The following is a 23,023-nucleotide window of genomic DNA, read 5'->3' as shown; positions in this document are numbered from 1 at the left end:
TATGGCTGGCTGGAGCATGCTGGGACTTGCAGGAGATTGCACCATAAGTAGGTTAAAAATGTGAAACTGCACATGCGCAGAATCTTTTAAAAAGTTAACAGGTTTGCCATTATCATCATCATCATCGCTCAAGCATCAGGAATGTAGCTGCTGTGCAATGTGAAAGGTATAGAATCATAGTAGAGTTGGAAGGGGCCTACAAGGCCATCAAGTCTGTCCCCCTGCTCATACCTGACAGATGGCTGTCCAGCTGACTGCCATCTGAAGTAAAGTGGTACATTTTAAGATATAAAGAAGGCTATAAGACCATTACGTCCAAGCATCCAAAATTGCTTAACAACACCATTGAAAGCAGGTGCCTGTCTGGGCAGAGAGAAGTACCGAGCAGCCAAACAATGCATTTTGCCATTGTAGGCAGTGAAGCTCCTGGCACGGGGGAGAGCAGGTACAATGGCTGCTGACATATTCAATAGAGTGACAGAGGCCTTCCTCACCTGTTGTGTCTTCCAAGCTGGCCCAAGCCCCTTATCTGGAATAGGGGGACAGAAGTAGTTTTACTGCCAAAAAGGGATGTGAGTAGCAATGTTTGGACTAGGCAGCAAGATAATATGTGAGCATTTAGCATGGCTTGGCTTGGCTTCTTTGAGTGTGTCTGGATCTCTTAGGCTCTGAAAGCATCTTTCAGGAGAACACTTGCTGGTTGCATGATCCACAAGGCCAGGTTCTGGTGAGTGCATAGTTCTCCTTGAGAGGAGGGGCTTGCACTTGCTAGAGTAAGGTGAACAGATGTGAAGAAGCAGAAGGACCTCTTACTCTTTTATGTTCAAAACTCACAAAGTGTCTTGTGGCATTTTGAAGACTCACAAATTTATTATGGTATAATAAACTTTCGTGGACTAGAGTCCATAAATAACTTGACTGGCTTTTGGTATTATGCATCTTGGAGGTCAGGATCGGCCTGCTCCGCTTCGGATTCGGGGATCCGTAACAGAGCAGAGCGCACCCCTAGTAAGAACACAAGGTGTTTTCATCTTTCTGAAAGTATGTTTATCTGGCACTTTAGAAAGTAAGGCTTGATTCTTTGCACACAGCCCTACTCTCATTTTATTTCATTTATTATATTTCTATACCACCCATAGCCGAAGCTCTCTGGATGGTTTACTTAACTAACTTTGGAATAAGTTACTCTCAACACATTGGGACTTACGTCTGAGTAATATAGTTAGGATTATACTGTATATAGTTCATTGTGTTACGACCTCCTGTAACCATTGAAGATGCATGTAGATTTTTAGAACATTTTTTCTATTTGGTGATGACTTTTCTGATAAATTGTTTAAAAAACCCACCAATGGTGAATAATGTGTCACGACAGATCCAGCTACTGTATTTAGCACACCATGCCACATGTTAATTAGTAGCTGGGTACATGGCGAAGTGATCAGACAGATCTGCCCTACTTGCCTGTAAAATCAAAGGAGAAATATTTTATGCTGTCCCCCAAGCCCCCTTGCAGCTTACATAGTGCTCATGCACCTTATAGAGGTGTCTCCCCTGCACTGACACCATAGCCCAACACCAGGAGATGCCACAGTTAGACACCTGCCGCGGCCCACATACTGGTAGAGGACCTACCATTGAGTGGACACACTGCCACCATCTTTGTTAAACCTTGTGCATGCGTAAACACAGCATGTGTTCAAGACAGTAAGGAACAAGGGAATGTGGCATGACAACAGCAACATTTTTGAACACTGGAGGACACTGGAGGAAGGGGCTGGAGCTCAGTGGATAGAGCATCTGCATGCATGCAGAAGGTCCCAGGTTCAATCTCCGGCATCTCCAGGCAGGGCTGGAAAAAAACCTGCCTGAAACCCTGGAGAGCCATTGCTGCCTGTCAGTGTCGACAATAATGGGCTAGATGGAGCCCTGGTCTGACTCAGTATAAAGCAGCTTCCTGTGTACCACCTCACCCAGCCCAGATTCTGCAGCAGTCACCCCACTGCCTGTCACTCATGTGCCTACTCACACACTCAGGGCCCAGACCCCACCATGGAATGGCAAGCAACAGCAAGGAGGCGGCACAGCGGGTGTCACTGCTGCAGATACTAGATGGACAATGGAAAGTGGACTCCATGGGTACTCTGGTACCTGAGGACCCACAAAATCTTGAGCCAAGCTCTGCAGTAATACAAAGGGATCAAGTGCCTCCTTGATCTGCAGTTGAGAGCTTTGAGTACAATCCTGGGCTCTGTGGCTCCTGCATAGCAGATCAAAGGATCAAGATCTTAGTCATTGCTGAATAATCATTGTTATATTAATTGTATCTTTGGGACATTATTATTATTCTCATGTTACTTTTGTTACTCTTTTACTATTTTAATTTTGTTACCCATTTACTGCTAATTTTATTTAATTCATTATTGTATTCTTTTCCATTTATTGTTCATCACTTTAAATTTTGTCAAGTAAAATTAATGTAATCATTGCCTTTGTTCCCTATATGAAGTTCTTATGACACATTAAAAACTCAACTAAGGGTGGACCCAATATTATTTCCAAGGACCATTTCACACATGATTCTAAAAAACATCCTCTAAGCCGCTTACGCTATTCATTCCATGCATAAAAGATGTTAACATCTGCTTCAGAATTAGTGTGGTGAGAAAGCCATGTTAAAATTGAATATGTATTATGGCCAATAAGATGTAAGATTTGCATTAGAAACCAATTTAAGGGGTGAGGAAATCTATTTGAAGCTTCGCATTTGCAAATGTCCTAATATTTTTATAAAGCATCCTCTGGGAAGATGATCCATAACAAAAGAACACACTGCTTCCTAGAATAAGTCGAAGCATTACACTATATACACAATGTCTGTCAACATAAATGGTCTTGCATATCCCAACTTCAAGGAATCTGTCTCCCCGCCCGGCCCACCCACCCACCCACCCCCCACCAATCCTGCCCTTCCTAAGACATTTTATATCAGGTATCAGTGAATCCCATATTGTTTGAGCAAAAATTGACTATTTAGTCACAAATAGCCTGCTCAATTGAATATTATTTATTTATTTATTTATTACATTTTTATACCGCCCAATAGCCGAAGCTCTCTGGGCGGTTCACAAAAATTAAAACCATCATAAAACAACCAACAAGTTAAAAATACAAATACAAAATACAATATAAAAAGCACAACCAGGATACAGAGTGCACTATACAGAGTGCACTAATCCCCAATACAAATCCAAACTACATATAGTTATCCTGAGACTTTGCATATGCTTTTTTTGTAATAGTTTGATCATGTGTATTGCTAATTGGAAATCATGTTGTAGAATTTAAAAGCTGTAGTGATATTTAACATTTTGCTGTACATCTTTGTTGTATTTGCAACAAACCTATCAGCAGAAATTACTAATCTAAGGCAAACTCCATCCACATGTACCATCATTATTTGGAATTGATGCAACTAGAAGACAATTTAAAATTTGAACTGCCAAACACGATTAATAGTCACTCCTCCAGCCCTTTGAGCCCATTGCTGTGCCTCTCCAGCTAGGACTATTTTCTACAACTTTGTTTTTTAATGCTGGGAGATGGCCTAGGTTGGCCTTACCATTAGGAGATTTTAGACCACTTATGACAACACTGTATAGGTCTGCAGCAGAAAGAAGTTGTTGCACTTTCAAATATGTATTTCTGAAGAACAACAAGAAGAAAATTGAAGAAAGGGATTTTGTGTTATAGGGAGATGAGAAACGGCAAAGCAGACAAGGAATTCCAGTTGCAATGGGAAGAAAGTGTGGGAGAGCCAGTGTGGTGTAGTGGCTAAAGTGTTGGACTAGGAGTCAGAAGATCCAGGTTCTAGTCCCCACTCAGCCATGGAACCCCACTGGGTGACTTTGGGCTGGTCACACACACTCAGCCCAACCCACCTCACAGGGTTGTTGTTGTGAGGATAAAATGGAGAGGAGGGGGAGGAGAAGGATTATGTACGCCGCCTTCGGCTCCTTGGAGGAAAAAAGGCAGGATATAAATGCAATAATAAATAAATAAATAAAAGGAGAGCAGTGGGCTGGGTTTCATCCATTTTGTGTGTATGTGTGTGTGTGAGAGAGAGACAGAGACAGAGAATAAGAAATACATTTTCTATATTTGGTACCTGGCAACATATCAAAATGATTAAGGGTGCAATCCTACACCCACTTACCTGAGAGTAAGCCCCATTGAACTTAAAAGGACTTACTTCTAAGCAGACACGTATAGAATTGTGCTGTAAAACTGGTCCTGAAAGAAGAGCACTACTGCTGCTGAATAGCACCTACTTCATGATTCTCTTTACCAAGACACAAACCATTACATCCCAATACTCTTGTCTTACTGCATTTTTATACTTTCAAATTTATCCTTCTTTAGAAAATTACAGCATTCCATTCCGCCCCCCCCACTATCCCACTACCTTCTTTTGTCTGTCCCACCACTGCAAATTCCCTCTGCCCCCCCCCCCCCAACTCTTCTCTAATCCCAAGGTTCTCTTCTGGTCCCACTAGTTTACTCATCCCAGTTTCTACTTCTGCTTTTTAAGATTTCATATCCACTTAAATGCTTTTTCTCCAGAAATCCCACTCAACTCATAAAAATCCACCTCTGCCCCTAAAACACAGCTATGTTTGCAATATAACCATAAGGCCATTTTTGAAGCATGCTAACTCTGATGTACAGTGCAGTGTAATGAAGACAGGACAATATCTAAGCCATACCTGCATCCGTTTGCAGACCTTTACATATCTGAGTGCCTCACAACACTCCGGTGCATCTTTTAATGTATTCTTGAGCTTCTTAGTCTATTTTAAAACATCTTGATAGCTGCACACTATGAATAATCACAAATGCTGGGCTAGCATCAGCACCCAGAAGCCTTGGGCAGCTGCCAAGGCTGCCAGCTCCCAATCAGAGCCAACTGCCAGCACCTGATTCCCCTCCCCACCCCACCGCCTTTTCAATATTTTCCCCTTGCTTGGAGGCCTGTGCAGCACAAGGTAGATGGGGTTCCCACAATTCCCCTATATTGCTTTGAATTTGGGGCATTGTGGGAAATTAAAATGGCCATTAGACAATGATATGTCTTGAGCTGCTTGAAGTAGTGTTGCTGCATGCCACTGACAGGTTAGTCAAGCAGAGCCTGCCAACAAAGGAGCCACTGTGCCCAGGGCCCCCTCAAATATGGCACCAGCCCTGCATAAATGCCCCCCAAAGGTTTGTTTATCTTTGGACAAAATCTGGAGTTGAGCAAGCTTTGCACCCTTTATGTAAAATGGCTGTGGTGGTTAGGAGTGCTTTGTAAGGACAAAGGAGATCCGGTTCTAGTCCCCACTCTGCCATGAAGTTCACTGGGTGACTTTGGTCAAGTCACTGGCACTCGGCCCAACTTACCTCACAGGTTTGTTTTGAGGATAACATGGAGAAGAGGAGAATTGTGTATGCTGCCTTACACTCCTTGGAGGGAAGGCAGGATATAAATGTAAGAAATCTAATCTGATAAACTTGTAGATTAATTTCCTCCAAAAGGGGAGCATACAGGAAGGGGTGGTTTAACCTTTCCTTTCCCAGCTGTAATCCTAATGAATATCCCCCTATAGTTTCTATTGATACCAACGAGAGCATTTTTGTTTGCTAAGGCTGATCCACACAAGGGAAACAACTTTTATTAGGATTGCAGCCAGAAAGGGAAAGCTTAAATCTTGATGCGGTCCTGATGAACGTTGCCCCACCCATTACTGCTATTTTTTTTTTTACCCTGATGTGGTTTTTAATGACACAATTAGTTCCAAGTCTAGTTCAGCTCTTACTTACCCAGCCGATACATACAGTTATTATCACGTTAGTTTGAGAAAATAATACAGTATATACTTAATTATTCATCCCGGAGCATCATCAGACGGGGAAAAATCACGGTTCCCTACCATCGCTTTCCCCCACTCCTGCTTCTGTCGCACAATACTTCCTCTTTCTTCATGGAGAATAAAGAGGAAGTAAACGACCACGTGGCTCATTCAATGAGCATTTTTATTTTGACACTTTTCCTGCACACAGCAGGAGTTCATGGCAAGTTTCACTTCTAAAAATAAATCAGACTTGTGATGAAAAGAAGGCCAGTAGACAGACGGTGTCAGAAATAGGACCTGCGAAAATCTGTGAGTGCCCAGTAATTAGTGTGCAATAAATTGCTGGTCTCATGATACTCTTAAACTAATTGTACAAGTAATAATCAGCCTCTTGCCTGATGAAGAGTTCTATATAAGTCTTAAGCCTACATACTACTCTGGCAATAGACATTGAGTAGATGAAAGATATTGCCATGCTTGTTTCATATCTGTAAACTGAACACTTATTTAATGATATTTAAACATCTTTGAACTTCAGGATAATTAATAATTGAAACTGTTCAATAGTCTAACAATTTTTGTATGCTGAATGCATTTGGCAAGAGCTCATTATTATTTTATGAGCTTTCTTTCTCTTTCTTTGTCATTAAAAGGTGTCTTCAAAGTACAGATGAAGAAGCTAGAGCAACTTAAAAGAGGCTGATATTAATACGCCAAGAAAAAGAATGGAAGAAAAGTTACAGAGCAATTCAACCATTAATGGTACAACTGCTAACCATAAACCTTTAGAAGTCCATAACCTTTGGGAAGTAATTACTATTGCTACTGTAACAGCCATTTTAAGCCTAATAACCATAGTGGGGAACGTTCTTGTAATGATATCCTTCAAAGTCAACAGCCAGCTAAAAACAGTGAACAATTACTATTTACTCAGTCTTGCGTGTGCAGACCTAATCATTGGAATATTTTCTATGAATCTTTATACATATTACATACTAATAGGACACTGGTCTCTTGGAAGTCTGGCATGTGACTTGTGGCTAGCCCTGGACTATGTAGCTAGCAATGCCTCAGTAATGAATTTGCTAGTTATCAGCTTTGACCGATATTTTTCTATTACTCGGCCATTAACCTACAGGGCTAAACGCACACCCAAAAGGGCTGGCATTATGATTGGTCTAGCTTGGCTGATTTCTTTTATTCTGTGGGCACCTGTAATCTTATGCTGGCAGTACTTTGTAGGGGAACGAACTGTCCCACCTGGAGAATGCCAGATACAATTTTTGTACCAACCCATTATCACCTTTGGTACCGCAATTGCTGCTTTCTATATCCCAGTTTCGGTGATGACTATTTTGTATTGCCGTATTTATAAAGAGACTGAAAAACGCACCAAGGACCTGGCTGAACTTCAAGGCTCCAGTTCTGTGGCTGAGTTTGAAATGATAAAGCCTCAGAAAGCTCTGCTGAAGTCCTGCTTTAGTTGCAAGCAACAAAATTTAGCCAAACGGGAGAGATGTCAGGCTTCGTGGTCTTCATCTAGCCGAAGTACTTCTGCTACAGCAAAAGCATCCCAGATCCAAAATACTTGTCAAGACTGGTCTAAGGCAGACCAGTTAACCACCTGCAGCAGCTATGCATCATCAGAAGAGGAGGATAAACGTGCCTCTGACCCTGTCTTTCAAGTAGCTTATGAGACTCCAGTAAAGGGGAAGGATGATGAGCATAAAGAGGAGAAAAAGGAAGCCTTTATCAAAGACCATCCTAGAGAAAACGACTATGAGACCCAGAAATACTTTCTAACGCCAAACAAAGGCCATGTTCAAAAAAGTAATAAATGTGTGGCATATAAGTTCCGCTTGGTCGTTAAAGCTGATGGTGCTCCAGAAACCAACAACGGCTGCCGAAAAGTAAAGATAACTCCTTGCTCAGCCACTTTATCCAAGGACACTTCTATCAAAAACATGGATCCAAATATAAATAATCAAATTACTAAAAGGAAAAGGATGGTTCTTATAAAGGAGCGTAAAGCAGCCCAGACTTTAAGTGCCATTCTTCTAGCTTTCATCATCACTTGGACCCCCTACAATATAATGGTTTTGGTCTCCACGTTCTGCTCAGATTGCATCCCTCCAAAATTGTGGCACCTTGGCTATTGGTTGTGCTATGTGAATAGTACTGTTAACCCCATCTGTTATGCTCTCTGTAACAAAACCTTCAGAAAAACCTTTAGGTTGTTGCTCTTTTGTCAGTGGAAGAAGAAAAAGATGGAAGAAAAATTATACTGGCAGGGTAATACAAAGCTGCCTTAATTTAAATTAAAGTGTTTGAAAAATAATTAACCTTGGCCAAGCACTGTAAATTACATTGGCTGCAAGTCTTTCTTTGTAAACTTGTTGCTTAGCATGTCTGGAGACAAAAGAAGCACAATTTGTGTGATGATAAATATATACTTACGGCTATGAAGGAAGCAGCCACAACAGTGAACATTTCTGCAATTGTGACTACTCAACAAGGCATTGTTAATGTTGATATCACAGAAAGTTTTTTTCCATGCTTCTGCCAAATAGCGGCACGTTAAAAGACCTTAATGATTGGTGATGGAATAGACCCATAAATTCATCAAGTCCACCTGCTTGGAAAATAGCATATGCCTTCCCACATATTTTTTTTTTTTGTTAAGTTTAGTTGTAGGTCTCTATTAGAATGAGGCTTGCATCCCTTCTCATGCAAAATTGTCTCTTAACTGGATGGAAACGAATGGAAGGCAAGTATCAGTGGACAATAATAATTGGTTCTTTATGGACAAATGTGTTCTTGGAGTTAGTTGCGAGGTTATGAATACCATCTGAGTTATGAATACCTAGGGAGGTTGAGAGATGGCTTCTAGGGAACAGACTGTATGATGTCCTTTGAAAATGAATAAGCCAATGACAGCACCAAAATGGTCAGAGAAATTAACATTACCTGAAAACAAGGGTAGTGGTTACTTGGCTTTTGAATGTTATTTGTTCATTTTTAAGTGGCTCTGAAAGTGTTTTATTATAAAAAGCCTGTGTATTAGTCTGAATGAGGAAAACATAATTGATTTTATGCACTACCTTTCTCTTGCCTGCAATCCAATGCATGGCTTCTAAGGAAAAAAGTAAAATAACAACTTTTTGTTTATTAACATCCCAAATAACTATCTTAGCACCCAATCTTAAACACATTTTTATTGGAAATAAGAGCTGCTTCACGCATGGCAATCTATGCGTAGGTTTCATATTATCTCCTACACACTAACTTACCTTCTGTCTAGTATTTTATAGCACGTTAACACTGAAATCCTATACTCAGAAGTAAGTCCCATTGGGTTCAATGGGGTTAACTCTCAGGTAAGTGAGTATATGATTGCAGCCTAAGCAACTTACAGATCCCTTTGACTTCTGAAGAATTTCAAGTAAATGGGTTCAGAATTGAAACCTTTGGTTATAAACTGAAACTTTGATGAGTAAGGTTTATTGCAATGTATTATATTACGTTTATCCATAAGTAACTGGTTTTAGATCTGGGACTTTACACTCTGATCTTAAATCACGTTTTTGGGGGAAATAAATCCGTTCAGATTAATTCACAAAGTTGCTAATCAGATTACAAAAACCATATTAAAATAGAATTGATATTGCCTAAAGATGTAACAGGCCCTGTTGTGCAAACAATTACTCATTTGAGTCCATTCCTTCATGAATCAGTGAAACAGAAAGGAGTACAACAGTTTGAAAAAGAGAGAGGAGTAAAACCATCTGCCTCTCTATCCTTTGGATTTTTGGTGGCAATAATAGAGTGTCTAAACCCATAGCACAAGTAGGAAGACAATCAGGTGTCAGCTGGAAGTTGCTGAGTATATGTCCCTTCTTCCTGGATAAGAAGAAGCTATATTTCATATAATGGCTATTTTAGGTATGTGTACTTACAACACATCACTGTTTTATTAAAGATAAGGATCTGATGAAATAAAGTCAGTAACTGAAATAATTATAGAGTAACTGGTCTGAAAATTACAATTAATATCAGCTATCAAAATTAACTGATCTGGGAGAAAGCGAACATCAGCAACAGGAAAGTCAAAATGTAGAAACTCCCCAGACTTCATCATATTTAAAGTAGGAACTTACGTTAGGATAACTTCAGTTGGGCAGAGGCACCTTCCATGAGTAGACTTCTCATTCATGGAAGGTACCTCTGCCTGATCTTTTATGACTCTCAATCCCCTGTGCCACAGCCTATCCCATTCAGCAGGGTCCTTGAACTCTTGGGAGAGTATTTACAGAGGGCTGCCAGTGGGGAGGAAAACTGCCTTCCACCCACTCTTTTCTGCCAGCATTTGGATCCAACTCTATGGAAACAAAGTGCTATTTATTCAATGGTACAGAAAGCTCAAAATTTAAAATCTTAAAAGGCTTAGAATTTCTATTCCAGTGCCCTGATCCAATCATTCCTTGACAGCGGTGGGCGATCCAATGCACACACAGAATTCCCAACCAACAAGGGCTTATCCATCCACTTCATTGGAGTGGTCAGCTCTATGTATGCAATGGGATGTTCATATGGATATGCTCCCTCCACTAAACTGAACAGAGAAGGTGATTCATGCAGGATATCCATACATTTATTTGAATGCACATGGGCTCTGGGATACGAACTAATACTAATTAGACACAGCGCAGCAAACCTCGTGGAGAAAGGTTTTCATTACTGGCTATAGAAGTGTAAAGATTCAAAGTTTCAAGTGATTACATATGGCTCTTTGTAGTTTTATAGCTGACAATGCAATAGACATTCATGGTTTGCAGATCCAGTTTTGAAATGGAGTTTTTTACAAAAATGTATATCCTGATTTAGAATTAAAGAAGGTACAAGTGCAAAGTTTTGGTGTAAGGGTACATACCTGTACCACATCATCCTCATCTATAGCTTAGCATGGTAACAGTTCGGTTGTGAAATGTAATATTCCACAGTTTAGAGATGGCACAGTGAATTTTATGAGAATTATTACATATTTATCATTGCTTCCAATAAGGCCCTATGTACTTTAATAGGTAGAGTGGGAAAGAAAAAACACAACTATTAAGCAACATTGGTGAATAAGTTCACTATTATATGAGTTATTTACAAAAGTTCCCCATATTTTTTTTGCAGGAGGACTTGATATAATTTAAAGTAGCTGTATAATAATGTGAAAAAGTGTATTCTGGATTCAACATGACTGACTCTAAGTATTTTGTATTTTGATAATTGTTTTTGATGTTTCCGCATATAATTGTTGAAGGAAAGTTGGAGACCTCTGGTTACTTTCTTCAGTCCACCATCAGAGCATTTTCTGTGCATAGTATACGCGTTGGGTTATACTGGCTTATTTTTTAATTTGAACAAACATACATATGTGTATATGTGTGTTTCAGTCAAATGACATGCACTTCTATGACACAAGCTATGTAATAATGGCAAAAATGTGTAAGACTGTAAAAGTTTTCTGCTAGCTGCAATGTTATTGCTAAAGAAAAGCTTTGCCTTCTACTACTGAAGTTAAATGGGAAGTTATTTTTGTCACGAGTTTCTGTTCAACAGGAATGTTTTATAAATGTTTATGGTTTGTTCGTTGAGTAGATATTTAAGACTAGTGATGGATGCCAAAGTATCAGTTAAGTGTAACTGTTAAGTATATGCTCAACCTATGCTGCTAAAAACTGAAACATTACACTGCCAAACTCTGGGATACTTTGTAAATATCTGGAACTGTATTAAAAATGCAGTGTGTTGATTGCTTCCTTGTAAATCATGTTTGCAGAATTGGCACTGGTGGCGGAAATGGACTCAGAGCTATCCAATAGCAATGTAGAAATTGCTTCTTTTATTTTTAGTTTTGAAGGAACAGGGAGAGCAGTGACAAAGCTTTCTAAACGATTCTTTAATGCCCAATCCATATGTTGCTAGAGTTGCATGACAGCTGCTTCTTCGATTTTGCTGTGCTCTCGCAATGTTTGAAGGAAATATCTAAGGCCGGATCTACACTACTGCTTTAAAGCGCTTTATAACAGTTATAAAGCACTTTAACTGCTTTAAAGTGCTATAAAACTGTTATAAAGCGCTTTAAAGCAATAGTGTAGATCCGAGATAGCTGAATTAACTGGTTACTTCCCATAGCAGTGGTGTTTATCTCTGAAGCAAAGCAAAAAGACTGGAGAGCCAGTGTGGTGTAATGGTTACAGTGTCGGACTAGGAGTCCGGAGATCAGGGTTCTAGTCCCCACTCAGACATGGAAACCCTCTGGGTGACTTTGGGCCAGTCACAGACTCTCAGCCCAGCCTACCTCACAGGGTTGTTGTTGTGAGGATAAAATGGAGAGGAGGATAATGTATGCTGCCTTGCGTTCCTTGGTGGAAAAAAAGGCAGGATATAAATGCAATCATAATAAATACATAAATAATAAGAGACTCATGCTAGAAGTATATACTAAGTGCAGTGCTAACTTATACAGGAAATACAGGAAAAACAGATTAATTCTTCAAGGGGACATGGATTGTGCAACATCCTGTGATGACACATCATCATATGTCAGAGTTTCCAAAATGGAGAGGAATTTGAAGGAAAATGCAAATATTTATTTATTTACAATATTTATATACCACTCCCCATTCAAACTTTTGGAGCAGTGAACAGCTAAAATAGAATAAAGCAGAATAAAAACACATTAAAAATATTTTTAAAAGAAAGTGCAAAATAAACTGCAGCTGGTCGTTAAGGGAAAGGCTTCCTGGAAAGATGATGTTTTCAGGAGGTGCTGGAAGGAATACTAAGTTGGTGCTTGCCTGACCTCCAGAGGCAGGGAGTTCCAAGTGCATCACAGATAGGTGATATGGTTGCCTTGACCAACAGACTATCTTAGACCATGTCCTCTGATATGAGACTGTTCATCCACTCAGGTCATCAGAAGTCCTGGTTCATGTACCACCACCATGAGAGGTACAGTTCAGGGGAAAGAGCCTTTTTCATCTCTTTATCTTTTAAAAGTATAGAAATGTAAGCATTTTTGTTAATTTCCATAGACTACAATGGAGTGGTTATTCCAACTTTTTTTAAAAAAAATCCTAAAAATCAAGGCAGGAACAGATCTGATTCAAACTTGGCATGGCTAAAACCCTCCTTAAGAGCTATCATGGTGCCAAGTTTCATCTCTTTGTCTTTAAAATTGACAGAGATGTAAGCATATTGTTACTTTCCATAGACTACAATGAAAAACGGAGCAGAGCTTCAACAGGGCTCCTCTCCCCTCTGCGGGTATCCAACGTTTTTGAAGCCATCCCCTCTCCACTCCAAAAACTTGAAGCTTTGTCAAATCTTCGGATTTTTGGAGTGGAGCGCACAGCCCTAGAGTGTGAGTGTGTGTGTGTGTGTGTGTACATATACACACACACCACAGCATTCTCCTAAGTTCTCCATTGCTGGCTCTCTTTTGTGTGTGGGTGGTGCCATTCAGCTACATAAATGCAGGCACAGCTGAAGATCAGTATTTGCGTGCTTCTATATTCTGGAATGCTTTTTATAAAGTGTTGATAGGCAGAAGTCTAGCCTTATACCACAGAAGATATAGGTGATAATGAGATCCAAGAAAATACATTTTAACTCAAATACTAAGCTTGTTGAGTTTTCAGATGAAACAAAAAATGAAGTAACTGTGTGCAACACAACATTCTTGTTGACATTCACATACATCACTGCCCTCTGTTGGATGGAATCTCTCAGATATGCATATTAGCACAGCCATTGTGCTTCAATGCTCAGGAAGTGGAACTGTTTTTAGAAATCATTCAAGGTTATTTTGGAAATTAACAGTTCTTAGAAATCAATTATTGGTAACCATTTTTCTATCTTTATGCAATATTTCACTTGAAGATGATTCACATAATCATCCAATGTTGCAATTTTACTGAGAAGTAACACGATTTTTGTTTAGACAAGCAGCTATGCTACTTTGTGGCGGGAGGGGGAGAAACTAATAAGAAAATGTTGTGGCCTCTTAAAACTAATTGGTTTGTTGTGCTGTGAGCCTTTACAGGTAAGAGCCTACTTCATCGCTTCTTGCATCTAAGGAAGTTCATACCACAATAAACTGTTTCTAAGGGTTCATGGAGCTTTGTGACTTTCAATTTATTGCACTTCATTTTTTTCTTCCTTAGAAGATGGCAGCAGCTACAAAATCACTGTTAATATGAGCTTTTGAGTTTGAAAGAAAAGTAGGAAAATATTGTGTTTTCACACTTTGGGAAAGGGTAGGGGACACAGCTACAAGTTTCATGTGGTTTTTCTAGTTCCCTAATGCATCCCCCTTCATTTTAAGCCCATGTAATGCCCTCTTTTCATTTCTTACTTATTCAACTGTGTTTCTTAAAGGTTTATCTTCCCTCAATATTTCTCTCTTCTCGCTGATTCTTCTCTGTTGTTTCTTCATGTTCACCACCCCCTGACAATCTTCGGAGTATTCTACAGACTGTGAATTTAATAAACATGCTTTCTACTCACTTCTCCTAGACCAAGGGAGGGCTATTAATATCATCTAGGATTTTCTCACTGTCAGCTCATCACTCAGGGTTTACCACTGGAATCGAAACAATAAATCTTAGGGTGTTCATTATACATAACTTGTGTTTTAGTCTTATTTTTGTATTGGGCCTAATTTTATTCATATATGCAAGAATGTACAACCAAGGAAAAGATGTTTCTTTTACATGCAAGTTAAAGAAAGAGTGACTCTCTGTCTGGATTTTATTTTGTAGTGTTGTTTACAATTCGTCTTTCTGAGACGGACAAGCCTTCGAGCAGTCCTGGCAGTGGTCAGCCGGCTTGATCATCATCCAGGCATATTTGCACATATGTATTTTGTTGCAGTCCTGTTGCCAATAGATAACATTCCTGCGATTTAAATTTGCTCCAGCACAAGCATCGTACCACCAGCCACCACCAGGAATGCCATTGTACTCGAGTTTGGCACAGTTTTGAAAATAGTTATCATTATCTCTGTCTTTTGTGGTGAACTTCTGGTTGTCATGGAGATATGCTTCTGTATCCTGACACAGGGCATCAACAGCATTACCTTTATACAAACCAAGCCTGATCCTGTATTGAGATGCTTCGTCTTCAATATGGAATGGCTCATACTCTCCCCATTTGATTTGAGCATTCAGGTCTACAAGTTTAATCCCAAGCGTATATGGTCTTGAAGAGCTAGTTAACTGGTGCATATATTCATTCCCTAACCAGTGGTTTTCATTAATTGAGCCAAAACCATATTTGTAGTCCTGCCAGGTCCTGTCAAAGTCTACAGTACTGTTGGCAGTAATGTGCTGAATTACTGTCCAGCCACCATCTTGCATATTACAGTACACACCAATAGGCTCCTTCATTGGCTGAATGACATAAAGACCATCTTCGGAGTTTTCTTTAGGCTGCTTAAATATCTCACTGCAATCCCTTGGATATTCTGCATACAGAAAAGAGTTTTAAGTTTGGCATACAAATGGACGCTTACCTTCAAATATAAGAAATGTATTATTTCACCAGGAATTGAAACGGAAATATTATGTAGTCCAAAAGAAAACAGATAAACACCAGTAGCACATCCAGTATATAAATGTATAGATTTAACAATTTAAAACTCTGTGTGATATAGATAAACGTTTCAGTATAAAAAAGCAGCTTCAGTCACAAATAAGAGTTTGTTATAATACCACTGATAAGCTGAGCCAGAACAAATCAGGAACAGGCCAAACCTCAGGGAGGGAACAAAGATTAACAATCAGCACCTCTATTCAACAGTCAGTGCGTGTATTCAACAGCAGACAATCAAGCCACATTAATAAACATCATGGCTTGTTTCATCTCATCCTTTACATTGATATTGGGTTTTAGCTGATCTGTAAACATTACCTCCTTAATCTTTCTCCTTTAGAGGCTCCATGCGACTGCTAGCAAAGAGATCTTCACTAAAGTTGCTCTGCCACTATGTTTTCCCCTCATATAAAGAGAGAAAGGTCTAGCACATGTTTTATTATGCTGACTCTCAGCTAAATGCTCATATCTTTTTAGGAGAGGTCTTCCAGTTTCACCAATGTAAAAGGAATTGCATTCCAAACACTCAATTTTATAAACAGCTGTACCCTTAACTGTACTCTCTTACTGTCCACACACATATAGCATTCCTATGTCCAGCATTTGTTGCCATACAGCCGGGACTTCACAATATGTTGTTTCAATATTAATGGGGCAGTACAAAGAACATTAGCCTTCATGTTATGACGATCAAGGATCTTTGAGGCTTCCCATACAAATCTGTCAGTCACACATAGGAATTTCAAAATTGGCACTCCTCTGGTATACCTCACAATGACTGAGTTCACACAACACGCTAACTCACCATGGGTCACCGTGTTGTCTGAATGCAGTGCATTTTCTGCCAGGTTGCTTGTTAACCATGCAATGTGGCTTATTAACCACTCTGAACGACCCAACAACAAGCCATGGGTTCTCAAGGTGGCTTGATCAAGAAAAAATAAACCACACTGAGGAAAAAGTGCTGTGTTCAGACAACACAATAACTCACGGTTCAACAACAACCTACATTAGATTGGTTAGCATGTTGTGTGAACCCAGCCAATCAGTCCTATTGTGGCATACTCTTATTTGTTACTGAAGTTAGCGTTTTATACCAAAATGTTTCACATTTTAAAATTTGTTTATTTTTTATATAATATTTATAAATTTTAAAATGTGTAAATCTATAAATTTATAAACTGAATGTGCTACTGGTGGTCATTTATATTGTTTTGGTGTCCTGCATCATGTGCAACACATTGCCTACATATTGGTATATTATGTAGTTTAAAGTCTACCTAATACTACCAGGTTAGATATGGATGCATTCTGAAATTAATGATAGCTTTGATATGGACAGAAAGCGGCCTTGAAGTGAACAGTACTTCACAGATACGTTAGTCAAACGAATGCAGTTATATATTCAATGAAATTCCTCCATCAACAAAATGTTGAAAGCCCCTTCAAGATCAGTTATGGTGTGCACCATATGGCGTCTAAGTTTATCTATTATACACACAGATGAAACAAGACTCTGGGTACATCTTGATGAGAGGTTTGCCCTGGGGTGGATCTGCAGTGGCGGCAGGTCATCTATATGATGCAGCCACCATTGCGAAGCCATCCAGAGGCAAACCCCGAAGATTTGCTTTAAAAAGGTTGGCTACTTACCACGACTTTTTCCTGTAAGCAAGGTGCAGATGCGCACCCGGCATTGAGCCAGAGCCATGTCCCGGCCAATGCCTCACACTGATTGGTCGCCCAGCTGGGACAAGGGGAGAGGCAGGCTAGCGAGCTGAATGGTCGCTGGACTGCCTCTGCAGACCATCACTTAAAAAAAAAAAATAAACTAAAAAATTAAAGTTAAAAAAATTAAATTTATTATTATTTATTTATTAATTACATTTCTATACCGCCCAATAGCTGGAGCTCTCTGGGCGGTTCACAAAAATTTAAAACATTCAAAGTATAAAACAACAGTATAAAACCATAATATAAAATACAATATAACTGAGGGAGAGGGGAACTGGGGAAGGAGCGGCCCAGGACATCAAATGGCTGCTGGACCACTTCTGCGCCTCTGCGGACCATCGTTTAAAATAATTAATAAATAAAACTGAGGTGGATGTGCAGAGCCGGAGCACCCCATTCCTCCCCCCACTGTTGTTTTTTTTCTTTTTGTTTATCTGTAAATGTGAAGCTTTGCATTTACAGACTTAAAAAAAGAACCAAAAAAGGCTGCCCCCCCCGAGCACCCATGCAATGTCCCGCGGCATGCACGGGCTTGGGGGATGTCCGCAGCTCCGTCACACAAAACCCACACTTGCACTCCCTCCCATGCAGATAACGGGAAGGAGTGCCAATGCGGGAGTTTGAGGCCTCGGGGCGCAGAAGTGACGCTGTTAAGACACGGCCTGAGTCTCTTTCTCTCTCTCTCTCTCATGAGGATGATTAGGTTATGGTTGCTCCAAGCTAATTTTTCATCCCTGTAAGTGGAGTGGGAAAGAGATCACTACACCTATTATCAGGGATTCAGAGTATATGGCACAAAAACTTCTCTTCATCCATCTCTCTTAACAAAGAAATAATGGATAGTCCTTTTAGCCAAAAGGGTCTTTTACAGTAGGAATTTCCTCTCCAACAAGAATTATTTGTCTCTCAGTTCAGGTCAAACTCCTAATAACCTCAAAAATGAAGCAGTCCATAATAGTCTGGCACTGCCTTTATCCTTCAAGGGTAAGTACCTTGAACTGGACTGGACTCCTCTTTCCTCTTAGAAAGAATGTCAGCAATTTCATTATTAATTCCTAAAGCCCAACAATAGGTTGGATTCAGACTTACTCATACTTAGAGTAGACCCATTGAAATCTATGAGGATCAAGTTAGTCATTAATAACTTAACCTCCATAGATTTTAGTGGTTCTATTCTAAGAATTACTCGATCTGGATACAACCGCATTATTTGTAACAATATCATAATGGAGAATTTGCCTTAGCCTTAGATTCCAGATAACTGAACACCATGATTGGGTGGGGTGGGGCGGGGGGAAGGAGCTGTGACTTACCTAATTTTACAAAATACATAGAGATCTATGGTTGGATCCAGACTTAATCATAGATAGAGTAGATCCATTATTTTCAAAGGGACCTAATTAAATCATGACTAACTTAAGTCCTATGATTTACAATGGGTCTTCTGTAACAACTGCTTAGTCTGGTTCCAGCCCCTTATAATAAACATCAAATTGAAAATGAAAACTAGCATATTTATTGTTAATTAATCATCATTTTATGTTTGGACTACAAAATACTGTTCAGGAAACCTCTTGCTTCAATGATTAGAAGCATAATAAAACTATAGGGTAGTTTCCAATGGTAGCACAGCACTAGCATGAATCATGTTGCACTAGCATAAATCAATGCTAACACAATGTCATTCACACTTACTTGAGCAAAGAGAAAAAACAGTGATTTGCTGTTGAAAATTTGGCAGCACCACCAAATTTTGGTAGCAAATCCCCACTTTTCCCATTTGCACTAGCACACATTAATGACCTTGCGCCAGTGTTAGCTTGCACCCACACAACATCATTAACACTAGTGCTGCACCACTATTTGAAAATACTCATAGTGTGAAGTCTATGAAATACTCATAGTGTGAAGTCGATAAATTATTCTATATTTCCTCCCTGTCCCCATACCCATATATGTGAAGATACCTGCTGGATCAGGCCCATCTAACACAGGAGGTGTAACGCAGATCATAATGGGAATATCCCTGCCTCCCTCCCATACACCAACAAGTAGTGTTCTGTTTCAATCTTGTATATGAAGATTCCATTTAGCTAAATAATAGCCATGGATATAACGGTTCTCCACGGATTTGTCTACTCCCCCTTTAAAGCCAACTCAGTGAATGGCTATAACCACTTCTTGAAGAAAGACTTTCTATTACCCTGAATTTACAGCAAATCATTCAAATTCACATTCTAGTATTATGGGAGAAAGATAAAAGCTTTTTTTCAGTTTTCCCTGCACCATGCATAATTTTGTCCCCACCCAATATAGCCATCACTTTTTCTGAACTAAAAAGCCGCAAATACTTTAGTGTTTTCATGTATGAAACATGCTCCAATCCCTTCATCATTTTGGTTGCCTTTGCCTAAACTATACCCCACCCAAAGGAGAACAAGATGTCACACTTTTAGTACCTTCTGCATTAATGTTGATTAGTCTTGTACAGCCTCCTGGTGGAAGCAGGTGAGAATTAGCAAGCTTGAAGACCTTTTCTGCACTTGTCCATAGTTCACATTGAAAGAGTAGCAGTAGAATGTAACCCACTGAATTTTTCAAATTCATTCTCTTTCTGGAATAAGTCCTTCACTCAGATGGATGCTGGAAACCTAAGAGAGAGTGGCATTTAGCATTAAAAGATTGATTGCCCACAGAGAGAAATTCTTGAAGAGAAATTGAAACACCTGGTTTCAGCAGTCAGGATCAGTCAAAAAATGGCTTTGCTTTTCTCTTTTGCAAATCAAGTGGGTTTTGGGGTGGTTTTTTTTAGTATGTCACAGTACATTAATTGTGACAAAATACTTCTTTGACATGTAGAACTTTTCTGTCACATAGAAGACATTTTATCTTGTTATTATTTTATCAACCAATGTGATATACCACATTTGTGTGCATGATAAGAGCTGACAGAAAATAATGTCATGTCAAGCTTTCAGTTTTAAAAATACATCTCACCTATATCAAAACTGATGTGCTATGAATTCCCTGGACCACATCTGAAATGAAACTGTAGCACAGAAAGGAAGAATGCAACCATTAATAAAAAAAACACATCTCCAAGTAAGCTGTCTGCACTGACAGCAGTTGTCCCATAGCACAAAAGTCCAAATAATTGCCAGTGATTTCAAGCATCTATTTCAGTCCTTTGCAGAGTAGTGCCCCATCATGATTCATGTTCTATTGCTCATTATGTACAAGCTTTCAAGTGAAAAAAACTTCAGAAAAACTCTTAGATGTCATAAGCTTTAAAACATGCCTGTTTTAAATCAGCAAAACAACAACAACAACATTATATCAGTGTAAACAGGTCTGTATCTTATACTGGAGTACGCTTGTAGTGTCAGCCTACTGTATCTTGATTCCATCTCCTTTTCAACTACTTACTTAATACTGAGTAGTGGTATACAATTTCCTATCAGACTGGGAAGGGTTAGGGTTTCCCATATGCAGCCATTACTCTTAATTAATATATTTCCGAAAGCAAAACTCAGCTAACGGTGGTAGTTTTCTTTTCATGTAAAGCATAAGCAGTCACCCCAAAATGAGCTCATGTTGTTCCACTACTAAGATTGCTGACCTATATGCAGTGACTTGCTGTCCTATATGCAGTAAATACCATTGAACTCAATTGGAGCTACTTTTGAGTAGACATGTCTAAGCTTGAGCTGTATTATAGGGCGACCATATGGAAAGGAGGTCAGGGCTCCAGTATCTCCAGTATAACAGTTGTATAGAAAAGGGAATTTCAGCAGATGTCATTTGTATGAAATTCCCTCTTCATCACAACAGTTAAAGCTGCAGGAGCCCTGCCCTCTTGACCAGATACAAAAGAGGGCAGGGCTCCTGCAGCTTTAACTTGTGATGAAGAGGGGATTTCATCAGGGGCTGCATGCATACGAATGACATCTGCTGAAATTCCCTTTCTATACAACTGTTAAAGAAACCGGAGCCCTATCCTCCTTTCTATACAGTCACCCTAAATTTGACCCAATATCCAAATTCTCCCTAATTTTAAGAAGCATATACCACAATCCTATAGTCTACCCACTGGGTGTGATGGAGCTTCCTCCTAGGGAAGTGTATACAGGATTGCAGTGCTAAGAATGGATCAGTAACTGGCTCCTGGATTTATAAAGAGCTGAAAGAGGGAGTCAAACATTTTTCCTCCCCACAATGTTTAATCTTCACAATGAACCTATGAACTGGCTTCTTTACTGTATATGACATTTTTAAAAAGTACTTCATTAAATTTAGAAAGAAGTGTTGAATTAGGCAACTGAAAAAGAATAAGAAATAAAGACAACATAATGAGAGAGGAAAGCTTACCTTTCCCGTTCAAACTGATAACTGGCAGCTGCACATTGATCTATGGGATCATTCTTTGGACATGTACTTTGCCTACTGCTGAAGTCCAGGTGAACAGCTCAGCCCGAGATCTCGATCTCAAACACAGGTGGCCACAGTCTTCACAAGTCTTTACAATTCTAGTCTGTCTATGGGGTGGTGGACTTTACTCCAACATGTTGTATCCACAAATTAGCTTCCTGAAAGGCCAAAGTTCCATTCATCGTAAGAAAGTGATCACTGTTGACATTTTTTCTGCTTCATGAGTCTACAGGCGGGAGGGAAGAGGGCATAACGCTGGTAGCCCTCAATTCCCATTTTCAGATGGATGAGACCTGCTCTGATCACTGCTTGTCCAAAATGGCTAGCAGGATCGATATGGGAGGAAAAGTTACAAGGGCTGCAGTCAGGGGTTGGCACTGTTGACTGGTTACCTGCTGTGGTCTGTTGCCACCCCCTGGAACCTCTGGCCCTGCTCCTCCTCCTTGATGTCACTTCCTGCCCTTCATACATATTTACACATGTAGAAAACAGACTGAATTGTTCTGTTAATGTTTTATGACAATTTATTATTGATTGGTTAGAACATTTCTCTCTCACTCTTTCAATGCATTTCATGTTGCCCAGAGAGGCTAATAGCAAACACATTAATGCATTCACAACAATATTGTTTACAGTAAAAAACAATAAAATAGATAAAACAGAGGCAAGTGTGGCAGGTAAAAGCAACTAAAATAAGGCTTTACTACATGAAAACTTCAAGTTCAAATGTTTGGTGGAATATATAGTTTTTAACTGGGGTGCTTCCAGATGGAAGGCTTCTAGTATTGTGCAGATATTCTGTCATTCCCCCCCCCCTTAATTTTTTTTTGGGTGGTGAGAAAAAAGATGGAAGAAGAGGCGGGAAAACACAGGAGGGCTACAAATGGAGGATAATGTCTGAAACACTCCCCTCCCCCCCAATACAATTCTGTGAATGAAGCAGGGTGCTTGCACAACAGAATCCTTATCTGAAAGCACCCCAGGTGCTAAAGAACAACGAAATGCATGCACTTTTCTTTGAACATTTTTCAAATGTATACATGTCAAATGCATTTTTTGTTTTGCAGAATGCATTGCAAGCTCGGAAATGTGTGAATTTCAAATTTCAAATTACATTCTGGTCTGCATTTGGGTCTGGGAGGTGCAAATTTGGATAAATCCATTTTTAAAATTTCTCTCACATCCTTGCCATGCACAAAAATGTATTTGTGAGTCATCAGTACTTTGGATCACTGCAGAACCATAACAGGAAAGAGTATTGCCCTCAGGTCCTGGTTTGTGGGCTTCCCAGAGTAGGGTGACTACTTTTGATTGCCAAAAAA

At 39.6% G+C, this 23,023-nt stretch overlaps 2 protein-coding genes across 2 annotated transcripts; one reads left to right on the top strand and one right to left on the bottom strand.

Annotated features, from left to right (window-relative positions):
• Window positions 1-6,616: 6,616 nt before the first annotated feature.
• CHRM5 (cholinergic receptor muscarinic 5) lies at window positions 6,617-8,203 on the top strand. Its single transcript, XM_063118881.1, has one exon. The coding sequence runs from the start codon at window positions 6,617-6,619 to the stop codon at window positions 8,201-8,203; it is 1,587 nt and encodes a 528-aa protein (XP_062974951.1).
• Window positions 8,204-14,695: 6,492 nt separating this feature from the next.
• Window positions 14,696-19,911, bottom strand: LOC134393783 (fibrinogen-like protein 1-like protein). Its single transcript, XM_063118880.1, has 2 exons — window positions 19,733-19,911; window positions 14,696-15,411 (listed from the first exon to the last, which is right to left on the bottom strand). Exons 1-2 carry the CDS (start codon window positions 19,878-19,880, stop codon window positions 14,714-14,716), a joined length of 846 nt encoding a protein of 281 aa, XP_062974950.1. The 5' UTR covers window positions 19,881-19,911; the 3' UTR covers window positions 14,696-14,713.
• Between the last annotated feature and the right edge of the window lie 3,112 nt (window positions 19,912-23,023).

This window comes from Elgaria multicarinata, chromosome 2, assembly GCF_023053635.1.
Source record: "Elgaria multicarinata webbii isolate HBS135686 ecotype San Diego chromosome 2, rElgMul1.1.pri, whole genome shotgun sequence".
In the NCBI taxonomy this organism is placed as follows: Eukaryota; Metazoa; Chordata; class Lepidosauria; order Squamata; family Anguidae; genus Elgaria; species Elgaria multicarinata.
This window is presented reverse-complemented; position numbering and strand designations above follow the sequence as displayed.